At 39.2% G+C, this 14,584-nt stretch overlaps 2 protein-coding genes across 2 annotated transcripts in view; both read right to left on the bottom strand.

The window, feature by feature from the left end:
* LOC128694391 (uncharacterized) overlaps positions 1-8,079 on the bottom strand; it is a 45,936-nt gene extending 37,857 nt beyond the window's left edge. The window contains exons 1-2 of the mRNA XM_070098036.1: positions 8,024-8,079; positions 7,698-7,866 (exon numbers count right to left, since the gene is read on the bottom strand). Of these exons, the coding sequence (XP_069954137.1) occupies positions 7,698-7,866; positions 8,024-8,079 (225 nt within the window). The remainder of the gene's footprint in view (positions 1-7,697; positions 7,867-8,023) is intronic.
* The window catches only part of LOC128694392 (adenylate cyclase type 2-like), a 164,039-nt gene continuing 154,754 nt past the window's right edge, over positions 5,300-14,584 (bottom strand). The window contains 3 exon segments of the mRNA XM_070097974.1: positions 5,300-8,452; positions 8,454-8,860; positions 13,693-13,814. Coding sequence (XP_069954075.1) covers positions 8,341-8,452; positions 8,454-8,860; positions 13,693-13,814 — 641 coding nt within the window. The 3' untranslated portion in view covers positions 5,300-8,340.

Genomic DNA, 14,584 nt, shown 5'->3' with positions numbered 1-14,584 from the left:
ATCAACTTTTCTGTACTCGACTGAAGAAGCCTACTGTGTAGGCGAAACGTTTCGAAATAAAGATACCTAACTGTTGCATATGTGTCTTACCTAACAACCTGTCGGTATTTTATACCATTTTAGTGTTCAATCTGTCAGACACTGCAACACAAGGGTATCTTGGTACAGACCTGCAATCAACTTCGACAACTTCCACCAGTGAGAGCGGCTGGATTTGAGAAGGACCTGACCTTTCAACATCTGAGTTCTTACCTCTCCTAGTGGCCTACGTCTCACCTCTTGGCGCTATAAAAGCTCCATCCTGTCACTTCATCTCCATATTGTTTCATACTATGGAACAATGCTCTTCTCCAGACTGAGGGACTGACCACCTCAAAACTTTAAGGGTGATGGACTGATTACATCGTCTTCAAGTATCTTCTGCTTCTATCAACTTTTCTGTACTTGACTGAAGAAGCCTACTGTGTAGGCGAAACGTTTCATAATAAAGATACCTAACTGTTGCATATGTGTCTTACCTAACAACCTGTCGGTATTTTATACCATTTTAGCTGGACTCATTGTAGTCCAGTTTCTTGAGCAAGATATCTTTATCCACAGTAAATGACGTGTGTACTTTATGAGTTGAGGAACCCGGTTTCTAGCCCATAATATTACAATGATATTGTTACACTGGAGAGTGAAACTGTATCTTTCACAAAGAAGAATATATCAGAAAATAAGCTCTGTTATCTATTACCTGAGTGATATGTTTTAAAAGTCAATTAACAGGCGTTTAAGACGACTAAATCTGTCAGTTATCAGATGTTAAGCTATCTGAGCCCACCAGCCGTCACCAGATGTTAAGCTTACTCCTGAGAGTGAGCAGTGACAGGTTGTAATTATGTCCAACATATTTAGATAAATATCCTTCTTTATCTGTAAGCTCATAGTCTTTACATTCATCGTCTCTCTCTTTCTCAACCCAGTTATAATGTCTCCCTCTCAAAGTTCTGTACTTACACTTCCTACAACGGCACAGTTGCTAAATTTTTGTCATCATTTTGCATTTGTCTACCAAAAATATATAAAACATGGGAGTAAGAGATAGTGTATCAAAAAATGCAGAATGCCCATACCACAACAGATGACCCAAAACTATCTAGTCACCCACATAGTGCTAAACCAGACCCATCCCCCAGTCATAGTACTAATACCCACAGTGCTGGTGTTGGCCCAGGTCCAGCCGCTGGCCCAGGCTCAGCCCCCAGCCCCAGTGCTGACTCAGACCCAGCCCCCACCCCTCCTGCCAGTCCAGACTCTACCAGGGGCCCTACCACAACCATCACTAAAACCGTAAATATACAACCATCATTGCACAAGACCGTGGCCCACAGTACAGATGTTGGAGAGGAGTCTCCTCCTTCCTCTACTGAGGAAGTAGATGGAATCCAGGACGGGGTGGCCCTGGCTTGGATACTGAGGATTATAGTGCAGTCCCAGAACCTGCAGAAATTGACAACACACCTCCCAACAATTCTCAACCCAAGGCGAACTTGTGCAAATATTATGCTTAGGGCATCTGTAAGCATGGAATATCAGGAAAAAAAATGGGACATGCAACTTTGAGCATCCCAAAAAATGTAGCGACCTCCTGTCTAAAGGAGTGTGTCGTTCTTCTTCCTGTACTTTCTTTCACCCAAAAATGTGTCACTCCTCGGTCCTTCAGAAGCAGTGTTACAACATCGACTGCCCTGCATACCATTTAAAAGGGACCAGGAGGCACAGACCCCACAAGACAAACAATAGTAGCTACGACAACCCAACTCCAGGTGATTTTTTAGTGGCAGGAAGCGGAAAAAGAAAATGGAAGGAAATAACAAAAATAGTCCACCTTGGAGCCTTGTTGGACTGGAGGCGCAGCCAGTGGCCACCCATGGCCCTCCAGAATTACTACTGATGCCAATAACAAAATCCCCCCAACAAACACAGAATACAACCTCGTTCATATTTGCTAATATACAGGGCCTTAAGCCATCCACCAACAACAAAATACCTTTTATCAGTGGACTTCTAGAGGAGTCTAATGCAATGTTTCCAGCCTTCACAGAGACTCACACAAAAGATCACTTTGACAATGAAATATGGATAAGTGGTTACAATTTTTTAGATGCGACAGAAAGAACAGGGAACAAGGGGGGAATTTGGCCTGTATGTCAAAGAGTCCCTCATCTGCACGGAGTTGCTGAACACCACAAATGAGGTAGTTGAAGTTCTATCAATAAAGATCGAGAACCAAAACCTAGTCATTGTGGTTGCATATAAGCCACCAGATGCAACCTCACAATAGTTCAAGGAACAGCTACTGAAAATTGATTACTGCTTGGAAAACCTTCCAGCTCCATCCCCAAACATCTTACTGCTTGGTGATTTCAACCTAAGGCATACAAAATGGAAGAATGTAGCAAATAATGTTATAGCTGAAACAATCCCCGGAGGTAGCGCAGATGAAAGGTCACACACACATGAGCTAATAAGTGCGAAAAACACACCTTAAGCCAGCAGATAGTGGAGCCAACAAGACTAGAAAACACACTTGACCTTATCTTCACAAATAATGAGGACCTGATGAGAGACATAAGAATATCAAAAACAACTAATTCCGATCACAACCTAATCGAAGTCCAGACGTACATGCATAGGGGTCCTGATCAGCAGAATGAATGTACCTGTGAAGGTGTCTTCACAAAATACAACTTCAACAACAAGAACATCAACTGGGACCAGGTAAACCATGTCCTAAACGAAACATGTTGGGAAGATGTCTTAAATGACATGGATCCAAACCAGTGCCTTGAAAGGATCAACTTCCTGGCAGCCGAAGCATGTTCTAGGCATATTCCCCTAAGAAAGAAGAAGAGCAGGAGTAAACTGGAGAGAGAAAGACGCTCCCTCTACAGAAGACGACGAAGAGTCACTGAGCTCATCAGGAGTGCTAGAATATCTGATACACGAAAGGAGGCGTTGACCAGGGAAGTGGAAACTATCGAACTTAAGTTAAATGATTCTTACAGGAACCAGGAGAGACAGGAAGAGCTTAAAGCTATTAGTGAAATTGAAAGAAATTCAAAATATTTCTTTTCATATGCCAAAAACGAGGCAAATACCACATCTAGTATCGGGCCCTTACTCAGATGGGACTTACACAGATGACAACAAGGAAATGAGTGAAATATTGAAATCCCAGTACGATTCTGTGTTTAGTGAATCACTAATCGGTCTGAGGATCGACGACCCAAATGATTTCTTCATGAATGAGCCTCAAAACTCCATAAATGTATGCCAGATTTCCGACATTACCCTAACTCCGATAGATTTCGAAAAAGCCATTGACAACATGCCCATGCACTCAGCCCCGGGCCCAGACTCGTGGAACTCTGTTTTCATTAAGAACTGCAAGAAACCCCTCTCGCGTGCCCTAAGTACACTATGGAGGAGGAGCTTGGACATGGGTGAAATTCCACAGTCACTTAAAACAACGGATATAGCCCCACTCCATAAAGGTGGCAGCAAAGCATTAGCCAAGAACTATAGACCAATAGCTCTGACGTCCCACATCATAAAAATCTTTGAAAGAGTGCTAAGAAGCAGGATTGCAAATCACCTGGATTCCCAAAATCTGCACAATCCAGGGCAACATGGGTTCAGGGCAGATCGCTCCTGCCTCTCACAACTACTGGATCACTATGATATGGCCTTGGATACACTGGAAGAAAATCAGAATGCAGATGTAATATACACAGACTTTGCAAAAGCATTTGACAAATGCGATCATGGCGTAATAACCCATAAAATACGTGCTAAAGGAATAACTGGGAAAGTGGGGAGATGGATCTTCAACTTCCTAACAAATCGAACACAAAGAGTAGTGGTCAACAGAGTTAAATCGGAGGCTGCCATAGTGAAGAGCTATGTTCCACAAGGCACAGTACTCGCCCCAATCTTATTCCTTATTCTCATATCAGACATAGACAGAGATATACATCACAGCACCGTATCATCCTTTGCGGATGATACTAGGATCTGCATGAGGCTGTCATCTGCTGAGGACGCGGTTAACCTCCAAGAAGATATAAACAAAGTTTTCCAGTGGGCAACGGTAAACAATATGATGTTCAATGAGGACAAATTCCAACTACTCCGTTATGGAAAACTGGAGGAGATAATAACTAGAACAGAGTATACTACAGACTCTGGCCATACAATAGAGCGGAAAAATAATGTAAGGAACCTGGGAGTAGTAATGTCTGAGGATCTCACTTTCAAGGATCACAACAGTGCCACGATCGCACGTGCAAAGAAAATGATAGGATGGATTATGAGAACTTTCAAAACGAGAGATGCAAAGCCAATGATGATCCTTTTCAAATCACTTGTTCTCTCTAGGCTGGAATACTGCTGTACATTAACATCTCCATTCAAAGCAGGTGAAATCGCAGATCTAGAGAGTGTACAGAGATCCTTTACTGCACGTATAAGTTCTGTCAAGCACCTTAACTACTGGGAACGCTTGGAAGCACTTGACTTATACTCGTTGGAACGCAGGAGGGAGAGATATATCATAATCTACACTTGGAAAATCTTGGAAGGAATGGTCCTAAATCTGCACACAGAAATCACTCCCTACGAAAGTAAAAGACTGGGCAGGCGATGCAAAATGCCCCCAATAAAAAGTAGGGGCGCCATTGGTACACTAAGGGAAAACACCATAAGTGTCCAGGGCCCAAGACTGTTCAACAGCCTCCCATCAAGAATTAGGGGAATTGCCAATAAACCCCTGGCTGCCTTCAAGAGAGAGCTGGACAGATACCTAAAGTCAGTGCCGGATCAGCCGGGCTGTGGCTCGTACGTTGGACTGCGTGCGGCCAGCAGTAACAGCCTAGTTGATCAGGCCCTGATCTACCGGGAGGCCTGGTCATGGACCGGGCCGCGGGGGCGTTGATCCCCGGAATAACCTCCAGGTAACCTCCAGGTATCCAGGTAACTGCTTTTCCTATGTGTTAATATGTGTTCTTCCCTGTTGTAAAAAAACACATACAATATACTGTAGGTTTTATACACAGTAACTTAGTAAATCACTGAACGTAAATGATCAAATTCTCCATAAATCGAGTTATCGTATGAATCACATCACAATTTTTTTTAAATTCTCATGGCGAATACAACTCCCTATTTCTTCTTAGGGGTTTAGAGCTTTCAGAGAGAATGACTGTTAGTATATGTAGATATTCTGCTATGATGTTTATAATAAAAATTCATCTCATGATACATTTCAACATTTATTTATAAATGATCTCAACATTCACATAAATAACATTGTATGTCGTCTAGAGAATACAAAACACCATAAATCTAATTCTTTATTTTTTACAAGTTCCTGACCTAGTACATCTTATTACCTCCCTTATTACCTTCCTTATTACCTTCCTTATTACCTTCCTTATTACCTTCCTTATTACCTTCCTTATTACCTTCCTTATTACCTTCCTTATTACCTTCCTTATTACCTCCCTTATTACCTTCCTTATTACCTTCCTTATTACCTTCCTTATTACCTTCCTTATTACCTTCCTTATTACCTTCCTTATTACCTTCCTTATTACCTCCCTTATTACCTCCCTTATTACCTTCCTTATTACCTCCCTTATTACCTTCCTTATTACCTCCCTTATTACCTTCCTTATTACCTCCCTTATTACCTCCCTTATTACCTCCCTTATTACCTCCCTTATTACCTTCCTTATTACCTCCCTTATTACCTTCCACATAATATAATATACATATTTACAACTACCTGATATATTACGCACATCAGTTCAAGTCAAAGTGATAAATACTTTACAAAATCTTCAGCTTTACAAAGTATATAAGATATTTAGTAAAATATAATGTACACAAAAGTTCAGTATTTTAAGTGTCTGAAATTCAGTTATATCAGAAGAAAACATTGGTAACAGTGGTATATTTTATTGTAACACTTAGTTTAAGGCTTCCACGATATGTTATTATTCAGTTATTATGGTACAATACACAGCATCGGCTTAAAATAAGAACACCCTTCAGTGGAGTGTGTTGTGATGCTGGTGTCTCTTGATCCAAGGAATTTGAGGAATCCCCCCTTTCACTCGGATGAAACCTGATTACCTTCCATTCCCCAGGTACTGTAAGAACCCTACTGGTTTAAAGCTTTCCAGTGAACACAAGAAGAAGACATGATAATAATTATAAATAAGCTGTGATTACCTTAAAAATGTGAGCAAGTACAAGAATAAAAGACAGTGGGATTTGTACTATTTTTTTTCTGATATTTTACTCATGGGGAAGCACCTAAGAAATAGGAGGTAATCAGGTTCGATACAACGATCACCATAAATGGAAGATCCAGTCACCTCAATGTTGACATATACTCCAGTCAACACCGGTCAGTCTCATTGAACTTTCATCAATTGTTTTTCGTATCTTATTCTCTTATTAATATATAAACATTGTTACGTCACTAAACATTATATACAAACTCGTATTTCTCAAATAACTTCGCAAAATGGTCTAACTTTACTAAATTAGTCAGTATTATTTTATATCAATGAAATATTTTAATATGTTCAAATAGATTTTTGCAATTATAACAAAAATAAATATATACTTAGCTTGTGGAAGTGATGTTCGGTACAATGTATGTTAATACCCAGATAATGTGGAATAGTTTAGAACATTTTATTAGGTGATTTATCGCCCACTATGGGCGATATTTCTAATAGATTATCTCATTGATTGAAAAATCCTAAGTGGGTTAATATTCTAGCAAAATAGATCTCGCGTACGTAATTGTCCCTAAATTATCGCTCCTTTATAAGCAATGTCCGCAAGTTTTGACTCAAAAGGATGACAAATACATTTAAGCGATGTATCTCATAGAATATCTACAGAAGTCTTCACCAGAAAGGAAACGTAAAGAAGAGTGAGTAATGTTATATATTCAGTTTTCCTTGGATTGTTTGTGGCTCTTTCATCCACATATAACTTTGTAATATATTGGCCTAATATTTTATGCACCTCTTCCAAAGGGTTCCTCAATTAATCCTGGTGAAGAGCTCGATCCAACAAACTGAAGTTATCTTTCCTTTCCTTGGATCCAACTTGTTATTTCTCATTTCTGAGTAGCCGTATGACCTTCATGGGTTAGCTCGCACATGACTATTAATATAACATCCACAAAACCAACTGTTGTGCTATAACGCCTGGTAAATGGGTGGAAATCAGGTTTGATATAAGAATAGAGGTAACTCCAGTTCCGTGGATCAAGAGTACTTTACCCGCACGAAGGCACTCCCTCCTTTAATTGAAGGAGCGGAGTAAGGATAAATATATTTCTTACTTATTGCTTTAATAGCGTATTGAAGTAACGCTGACACATCTGCCTCAGACCAAACTGATTGTAATTATATACCCGAGTAACTGCTATCATAAAAATATACCATAAGCTATTATGTACACTGTAAATAGTTTAGCAACCTAAGAGCATTTGAACATTTAGTAACATGATAAAGTATTACTAGTATCACATTTTCTCGCACATTATTCGCTTTGTGACTCAAGTGTGATTGTGTGAGGAGGCTGAACTGACGCCTTTCCAGTGCCAGGTGTTTCATTCTACTGACTTGTCCATCGACGCCAGGCGCTACATGTCTATTCTGTCCACCACAATCAGGTATTAAATGCCTATTAATCTGTATACTAGCGCCAGGCTCAGCACGTATTCTGGCCCTGAGTTCATGCTCCACCACACCTTCTTTCTCGAAGACTGGGACACATGAAACTTGACGCTTTCTTGAAAACAATAAGAGAAAAAGTAAAAAATATTCTTATGCACACTGACCCCAGAGAGTTTTTAACCCAAGAAAACCAAACAGTGTGGCTTAAAATGTGGTTCTTAAGTCCTCTTACCTAGGATGTGACCCACAATAGTCAGCTAACGCACACGTACCTATTTACTGCTAGGTGAACAGAGGCAGCAGGTGTAAGGGACTCCCCGAACATCATATCTTACCTGGGAACTGAACCACAGTTCATTCAGTGGTGAGCTGAATGGTCTATCATTGAGCTACGAGTGACCTTGCATAATAATGGATGTCTAGTACAAATGACTACTGAGGCAAGGACCTGCTAACACAACACTGGTAACTCTGAATTAGGAGCATCCTGAAGACTTACTTGATTGACATACCTTTGGTATACCAACAGAAGTATTCATATCTGACCCAACAACGCCTGAAAAAGTGTATCTCTCTTTGGTATAAAATATTAGAACACGTCAATGTCCCTTTGAGTGTCATGAACCTCAGAATTAAAGTCAGTTACTTCCAGATGGCGGTAGGGTTGATATATTTTCGAGTTCTTCCTGGGTTTCAGTTCTTGAATCCAAACTGTAGGGAGGATCCATAGCTGCCGTTTCAAGTACTTGATCATTGGTTTGCAGAGGAGTTTCTTCTCCATCCGTAATTAATCTATATATAGGAAAAGACTGATCGCTTTGTGTGTCGTCATCGTCTTTGCCTGTGTTGATGTCTAAACTGCCTCTCTGAGATGACAGGAGAGCCATCAAGGAGGACACACTCAGCTGGCTACTTCGCCTCCTCTCATTAAGTGGGTCCGGAGCGGGGATGTTATCGTTGATGGGAGCAGAGACTTCTGGCTCACATGGGACACTCCTGGGATCCACAAAGTATGTAGTCATTATTCCTTTACCTTTGACAAAAATGTCTCCTCGGCACTGTACACTCCATCCCAACTCTCGTAGGATCTCTCCTACTTCTGGCGTCGTCTGGAAAGCATGATTTTAATGCGAATATGCAAAGGATCTGTTTATACAGGCAGTAATTTATTTTACATATAATAATAATTATTGATGATAACTTTTATGTAACTGAAAAACTCCTAAAGTCAAAAATTTATTGCAAAATTTGAAAATTAAAAACAACAAAAATATTGTGGCCTGTTTGATGAGCCTCTTTCAGGTCAGTGGTCACGTGTGGTCATACCTCTCCTAAGCTCTCTGGGAGTTAGTGTGGGGTGTTACCAAGCACCATGGCGTGTTGTAGTGTTTTGGAATCTCAGGTTAATGTGTTGAAGAAGGTGGCAAGTGGTTCACAGCTCAGGAAGAAGGAAGATAAGGAGGGTTAAAAGAGATTATGTGAATGTCGGAAATCGATTCTCTGTTCTCCAGAACGAGTGTACTTCAGTGGTTAGTGAGGTTAAAGGTATCACTGACTCCCCTGCTAATCATGGTAAGAATATTCTAATTGTAGGAGATTCTCAGGTAAGATATATGGACCGTGCTTTTTGTAACAGAGAGATGGTGTTGGTGACATAATCAGCAGGTTGGATAATATTATGTCAGATAATGGGAACAAGCCCATTATCTGTCTTAGTGCTGGGGGTAATGACACTGGGAAGGGCAGAAGACAGGTGCTACTGGATAAGTACAGGTCAGCCAAAGAAGTAGTCAGGTCTAAGGGAGGAATCCCAATCATATGTAGCATCTTGTTTAGAAAGGGAGTGGGCAATGAATTGATGTCTCGGGCAATTGGTATAAATTGCTGGCTAGACAGGTACTGCAAGGAACTTGCAACCCCATTCATTGATAACTAGGACAAATTCAATGGCAAGCATGATATGTATGTAAGGGATGGGGTTCATCTCTCTGGGGCTGGAGTGGTTGCATTAGCCAATTCGATTGAGGGGTAATTTATGACTTGTCTAGGACTTTAAACTGAGAGATTATAGAGATATGGGTGTTTGTGGGAAACAATCAGGCTGCAGTATTAGGGTTGAAAGCAGCAGATATTACCAGAATACCTCAGGGATGTTTAAAAGACAATATTCAAAATAAAGTTGCTAGTAATGGCAAAACAATTGATCAACAAACAAAGAGAGATAGTAGAGGGCAACGAGTGACTAGCTCCCTTAAGGTTTACTATACAAATAGTAGGAGTCTAAGAAATAAAATAGATGAGGTAAGATTACTTGGAAGTGCAGGAAATATAGATATTATTGCTATAGCAGAGACCTGGTTCAGCCTGAAAGATAGAGAAATGCCTTCTGAATGCAACATACAGGGTTATAAACTATTCCACACTGATAGGGTCAACAGGAAGGGTGGTGGAGTGGCGATGTATGTCAGAAAAATTTTAAATTGTTGTTTTGGACATGATATAAGATTAGAAACATCGGACACAGAATCTGTTCGGCTACATTTTCTCGAGGGTCATGACAAAATAATTTTGGGTGTGATTTACAGGCCCCCAAACCTTGATAGGGAGGGCAGTAAGCTGTAATGCGACGAAATTCGTAAGGCATCTCAATATGAAAATGTTATATTAATGGGAGATTTTAACTTTAGACAAACTGATTGGAACAATGTGACAGGAAATCTTGAGTCTAATGACTTTCTTGATACGGTTCAGGATTGCTCTTTAGAACAGGTTGTGACAGAACCAACTAGAGGAAACAATCTGCCTGACTTGGTTCATGCCAACAAAGAATCACTAATTAATAATCTTGAGGTTAATGATGAGCTTGGGAAAAGCGATCACAAATCACTTAGTTTCAATATATCATGGAATTACCCAGATAACTGCAATCAAATCTATGTCCCAGATTTTCGCTTGGCCGATTTCATGGAACTGAAAAATTACCTGGGTGAGCTAAATTGGGATGACCTGACTATGGGTCAGGTAGGTGGCCTTGGTTGCCAATAAGACGTTTTTCAGAGCATAGTTCTAGCTGCCCAGACAACTTTTGTTTCGAGTAGGGAAATTAGATCTAACAAAAATGATCCCAAATGGATGAACAATGGATTAAAACATCTCATTGGTCAAAAGAGAGGCATATACAAGCACATCAAAGGAGGGGATGGGCAGTTAAGAAATCAATATATTCAATTAAACACAGAAATATAAAAAAGGAATAAGAAAAGCAAAAAGGGATTATGAGGCTAAGGTCGCAAGGGATTCGAAGACTAACCCATAAGGGTTCTTTCAGGTATAAAGAAGTAAGATTAGGGACAAGATACGCCCACTTAAGAGTAACTCAGGTCAGACCACTGACAGTGGTAAGGATATGTGTGAAATTTTCAGTACCTACTTCCTCTCAGTTTTTACCCAGGAAAATACTAGCGAAATTCCAGAAATAATAGATTATGTAGAACAGGACAATAAACTATGCACGATTTCGGTAACTAGTGGCATGGTCCTCAGACAAATAGAGAAACTAAAACCTAGCAAATCCCCAGGCCCTAATGAACTGTTTGCAAGGGTGTTAAAGGAATGTAAAGAGAAACTTAGCATACATTTGGCTAATCTTTCCAACTTATCACTACAAACTGGCATAGTGCCTGATAAGTGGAAAATGGCAAATGTAATACCTATTTACAAGGCAGGTGACAGGCCCTTAGCTTCGAACTATAGACCAATAAGCCTTACCTCCATAGTGGGAAAATTTATGGAATCAATAATTGCCGAAGCAATTCATAGGCATCTTGAAAGGCATAAATTGATTAATGAATCTCAACACGGTTTTACAAAGGGGCGTTCCTGTCTTACGAATTTACTAACTTTTTTTCACTAAGGTATTTGAGGAGGTAGATCATGGTATTCAATATGATATTGCGTATATGAACTTCAGTAAGGCTTTCGATAGAGTTCCACATCAGAGGCTATTGAGGAAACTTAAGGCACACAAAATAGGAGGAGAATTTTTTTCCTGGGTAGAGGCATGGTTGACAAATAGGCAGCAGAGAGTTTGCATAAATGGGGAGAAATCAGAATGGGGGCACGTCACAAGCGGTGTTCCTCAGGGGTCAGTGTTGGGCCCCTTGTTGTTCACAATGTACATAAACGACATAGATGAGGGAATAAATAACGATATAAGCAAGTTTGCCGATGACACCAAAATAGGCCGACGAATTCATTCTGACGAGGACATTAGAGCACTCCAGGAAGATTTGAAAAGACTGATGCAGTGGTCGGAGAAGTGGCAGATGCAGTAAATTTAATATAGACAAATGCAAAGTTCTAAGCATTGGACAGGAAAATAATCGTGCCACATATAAACTAAATAATGTAGATCTTAATATAACTGATTGTGAAAAGGATTTAGGAGTTCTGGTTAGCAGTAATCTAAAACCAAGTCAACAGTGCATTAGTGTTCGCAATAAAGCGAACAGAATTCTTGGCTTCATAACAAGAAGCATAAATAATAGGAGTCCTCAGGTTGTTCTTCAACTCTATATAGCTTTGGTTAGGCTTCATTTAGATTATGCTGCTCAGTTTTGGTTACCATATTACAGTAAGGATATAAGGAGGATGACAAACTTGATCCCATGCATCAGAAATCTTCCCTATGAGGATAGAATGAGGGCCCTGAATCTGCACTCTCTAAAAAGGCGTAGAATTAGGAGGGATATGATTGAGGTGTACAAATGGAAAACAGGAATTAATAAAGGGGATGTAAATAGCATGCTAAAAATATTTAACATAGACAGGACTCGCAGCAATGGCTTTAAATTGGAAAATTTCAGATTCAGGAAGGATATAGGAAAGCACTGGTTTGGTAGTAGAGTTGTGGATGAGTGGAACAAACTCCCGAGTACAGTCATAGAAGCTGAGACGTTGTGTAGTTTTAAAAATAGGTTGGATAAATACATGAGTGGGTGTGGGTGGGTGTGAGTTTGACCTGACTAGCTTGTGTTACTAGGTCGGATGCCGTGCTCATCCCTTAAGTGACGTGTCTGATCTCACTAGGTCAATGCATTGGCTTAAGCCGGTGGGAGAATTGGACCTGCCTCGCATAGGCCAGTAGGCCCATTGCAGTGTTCCTTCTTTCTTGTGTTCTTATGTTCTTAAACACCGGACCAGTGAGTCCGACACCAATAAGCTAGGAGCTGACAGCTACTCAGCATTCCCATTTCCTTAAATATCACCTCTTGCTGCGTCCCCACCACAATATCAACACCTCTGGATGGGTGTTAAGTGATATTTCCCAACTAATAACCCACTAAATTTTAAGATATACTCTGACCATTAAGTTCAGTACAGGTACAACGTGCCCCAAGACACCATCCTACAATTACTAGAATGTACAGTCGGCAGTAGAGAAAAGGTCACCTTACAGAAAAAGACCTGTGTCAGCTTTTTGTTACCCTGAAATATTAGCAGCAACATTAACTGATAAATTAACTTATACGACTGAATCCACCTTAAGTCAGAAGTCGTTCTGCCTTGGCCCATCAAAAATCCAAGAGCTACCCACATTCACATCTGTTATTAGACTCGACATTATAGAGCAGCGCTAACCAACAGTTGCTTCTCGCTGCGCCTATCATAGAGTTAACGACACCAGATGACACAAACCCAGGTCAAGTAATGTTCCCTAGCGAATACAATAAGAACATCTTGATGATTCGCCGGTACTTCCGGCCAGGGTCTTCTCCAGATGGTGACCCGGCGATAAGAACAGCTGTTAAGACTACTTGTCCCAAGAGGGTCTTCAACTACGAGGTAAATATTTTCGCTCTATTTCTCATAGATCAATGTGTATGGCTAGTAAATGATTTTCTCAATATTACAGAAATAATGCTGATGCCAGTTTACCTACATGTATCATGCCCATCTCGCCGGTGTAGTCCATCCTCGACGACACATTGACAGTGTTCCCCCATATGTCATACATGGGTTTGGCTCCCACTACACCTGCGATCACCGGACCCACGTCTATACCTGCACCATATAAACTAATTTACTGTAAATCAAATCACAGAAGTATATACTATATATATATATATATATATATATATATATATATATATATATATATATATATATATATATATATATATATATATATATATATATATATATATATATATATATATATATGTCGTGCCGAATATGTAAAACTAGTCAATTAGCAAGAACTCATTTAAAATTAAGTCTTTTCTAAAATTTTCTCTTATAAGTTTAAAGATATATTTTTTTCATTAATGCTAATGTAAAAATTTATAATTTTGCACCAAAAGAATCTTAGAAAACTTAACTAACCTTATTATAACAAGCACAATTTATTTTAGCTTAACCCAACTAAATATATTTTAGATTTGTTTACAGTAATTTAATACTAAACAAACACAGTGAAATATATTTTTTTCGTTAGGTTTAGAATGATTTTGGCGAAATTATTGCATACACAAATTTTCACTTGTCCTATATGGCAAGATGAGCATTGCTATTTAAGCCAAGATCGCAAGTTCTGCCTATTCGGCACGACATATATATATATATATATATATATATATATATATATATATATATATATATATATATATATATATATATATATATATATATATATATATATATATATATATATATATATATATATATATATATATATATATACATATATATTATATATAATATAAACTCTGCTGTTTGCAGTGAAACACATAACACACGGTATATAAATTTTATGTTTGTTATATATTTATATA

The sequence above is a fragment of the Cherax quadricarinatus genome, chromosome 60 (assembly GCF_038502225.1).
Source record: "Cherax quadricarinatus isolate ZL_2023a chromosome 60, ASM3850222v1, whole genome shotgun sequence".
Taxonomy (NCBI): domain Eukaryota; kingdom Metazoa; phylum Arthropoda; class Malacostraca; order Decapoda; family Parastacidae; genus Cherax; species Cherax quadricarinatus.
This window is presented reverse-complemented; position numbering and strand designations above follow the sequence as displayed.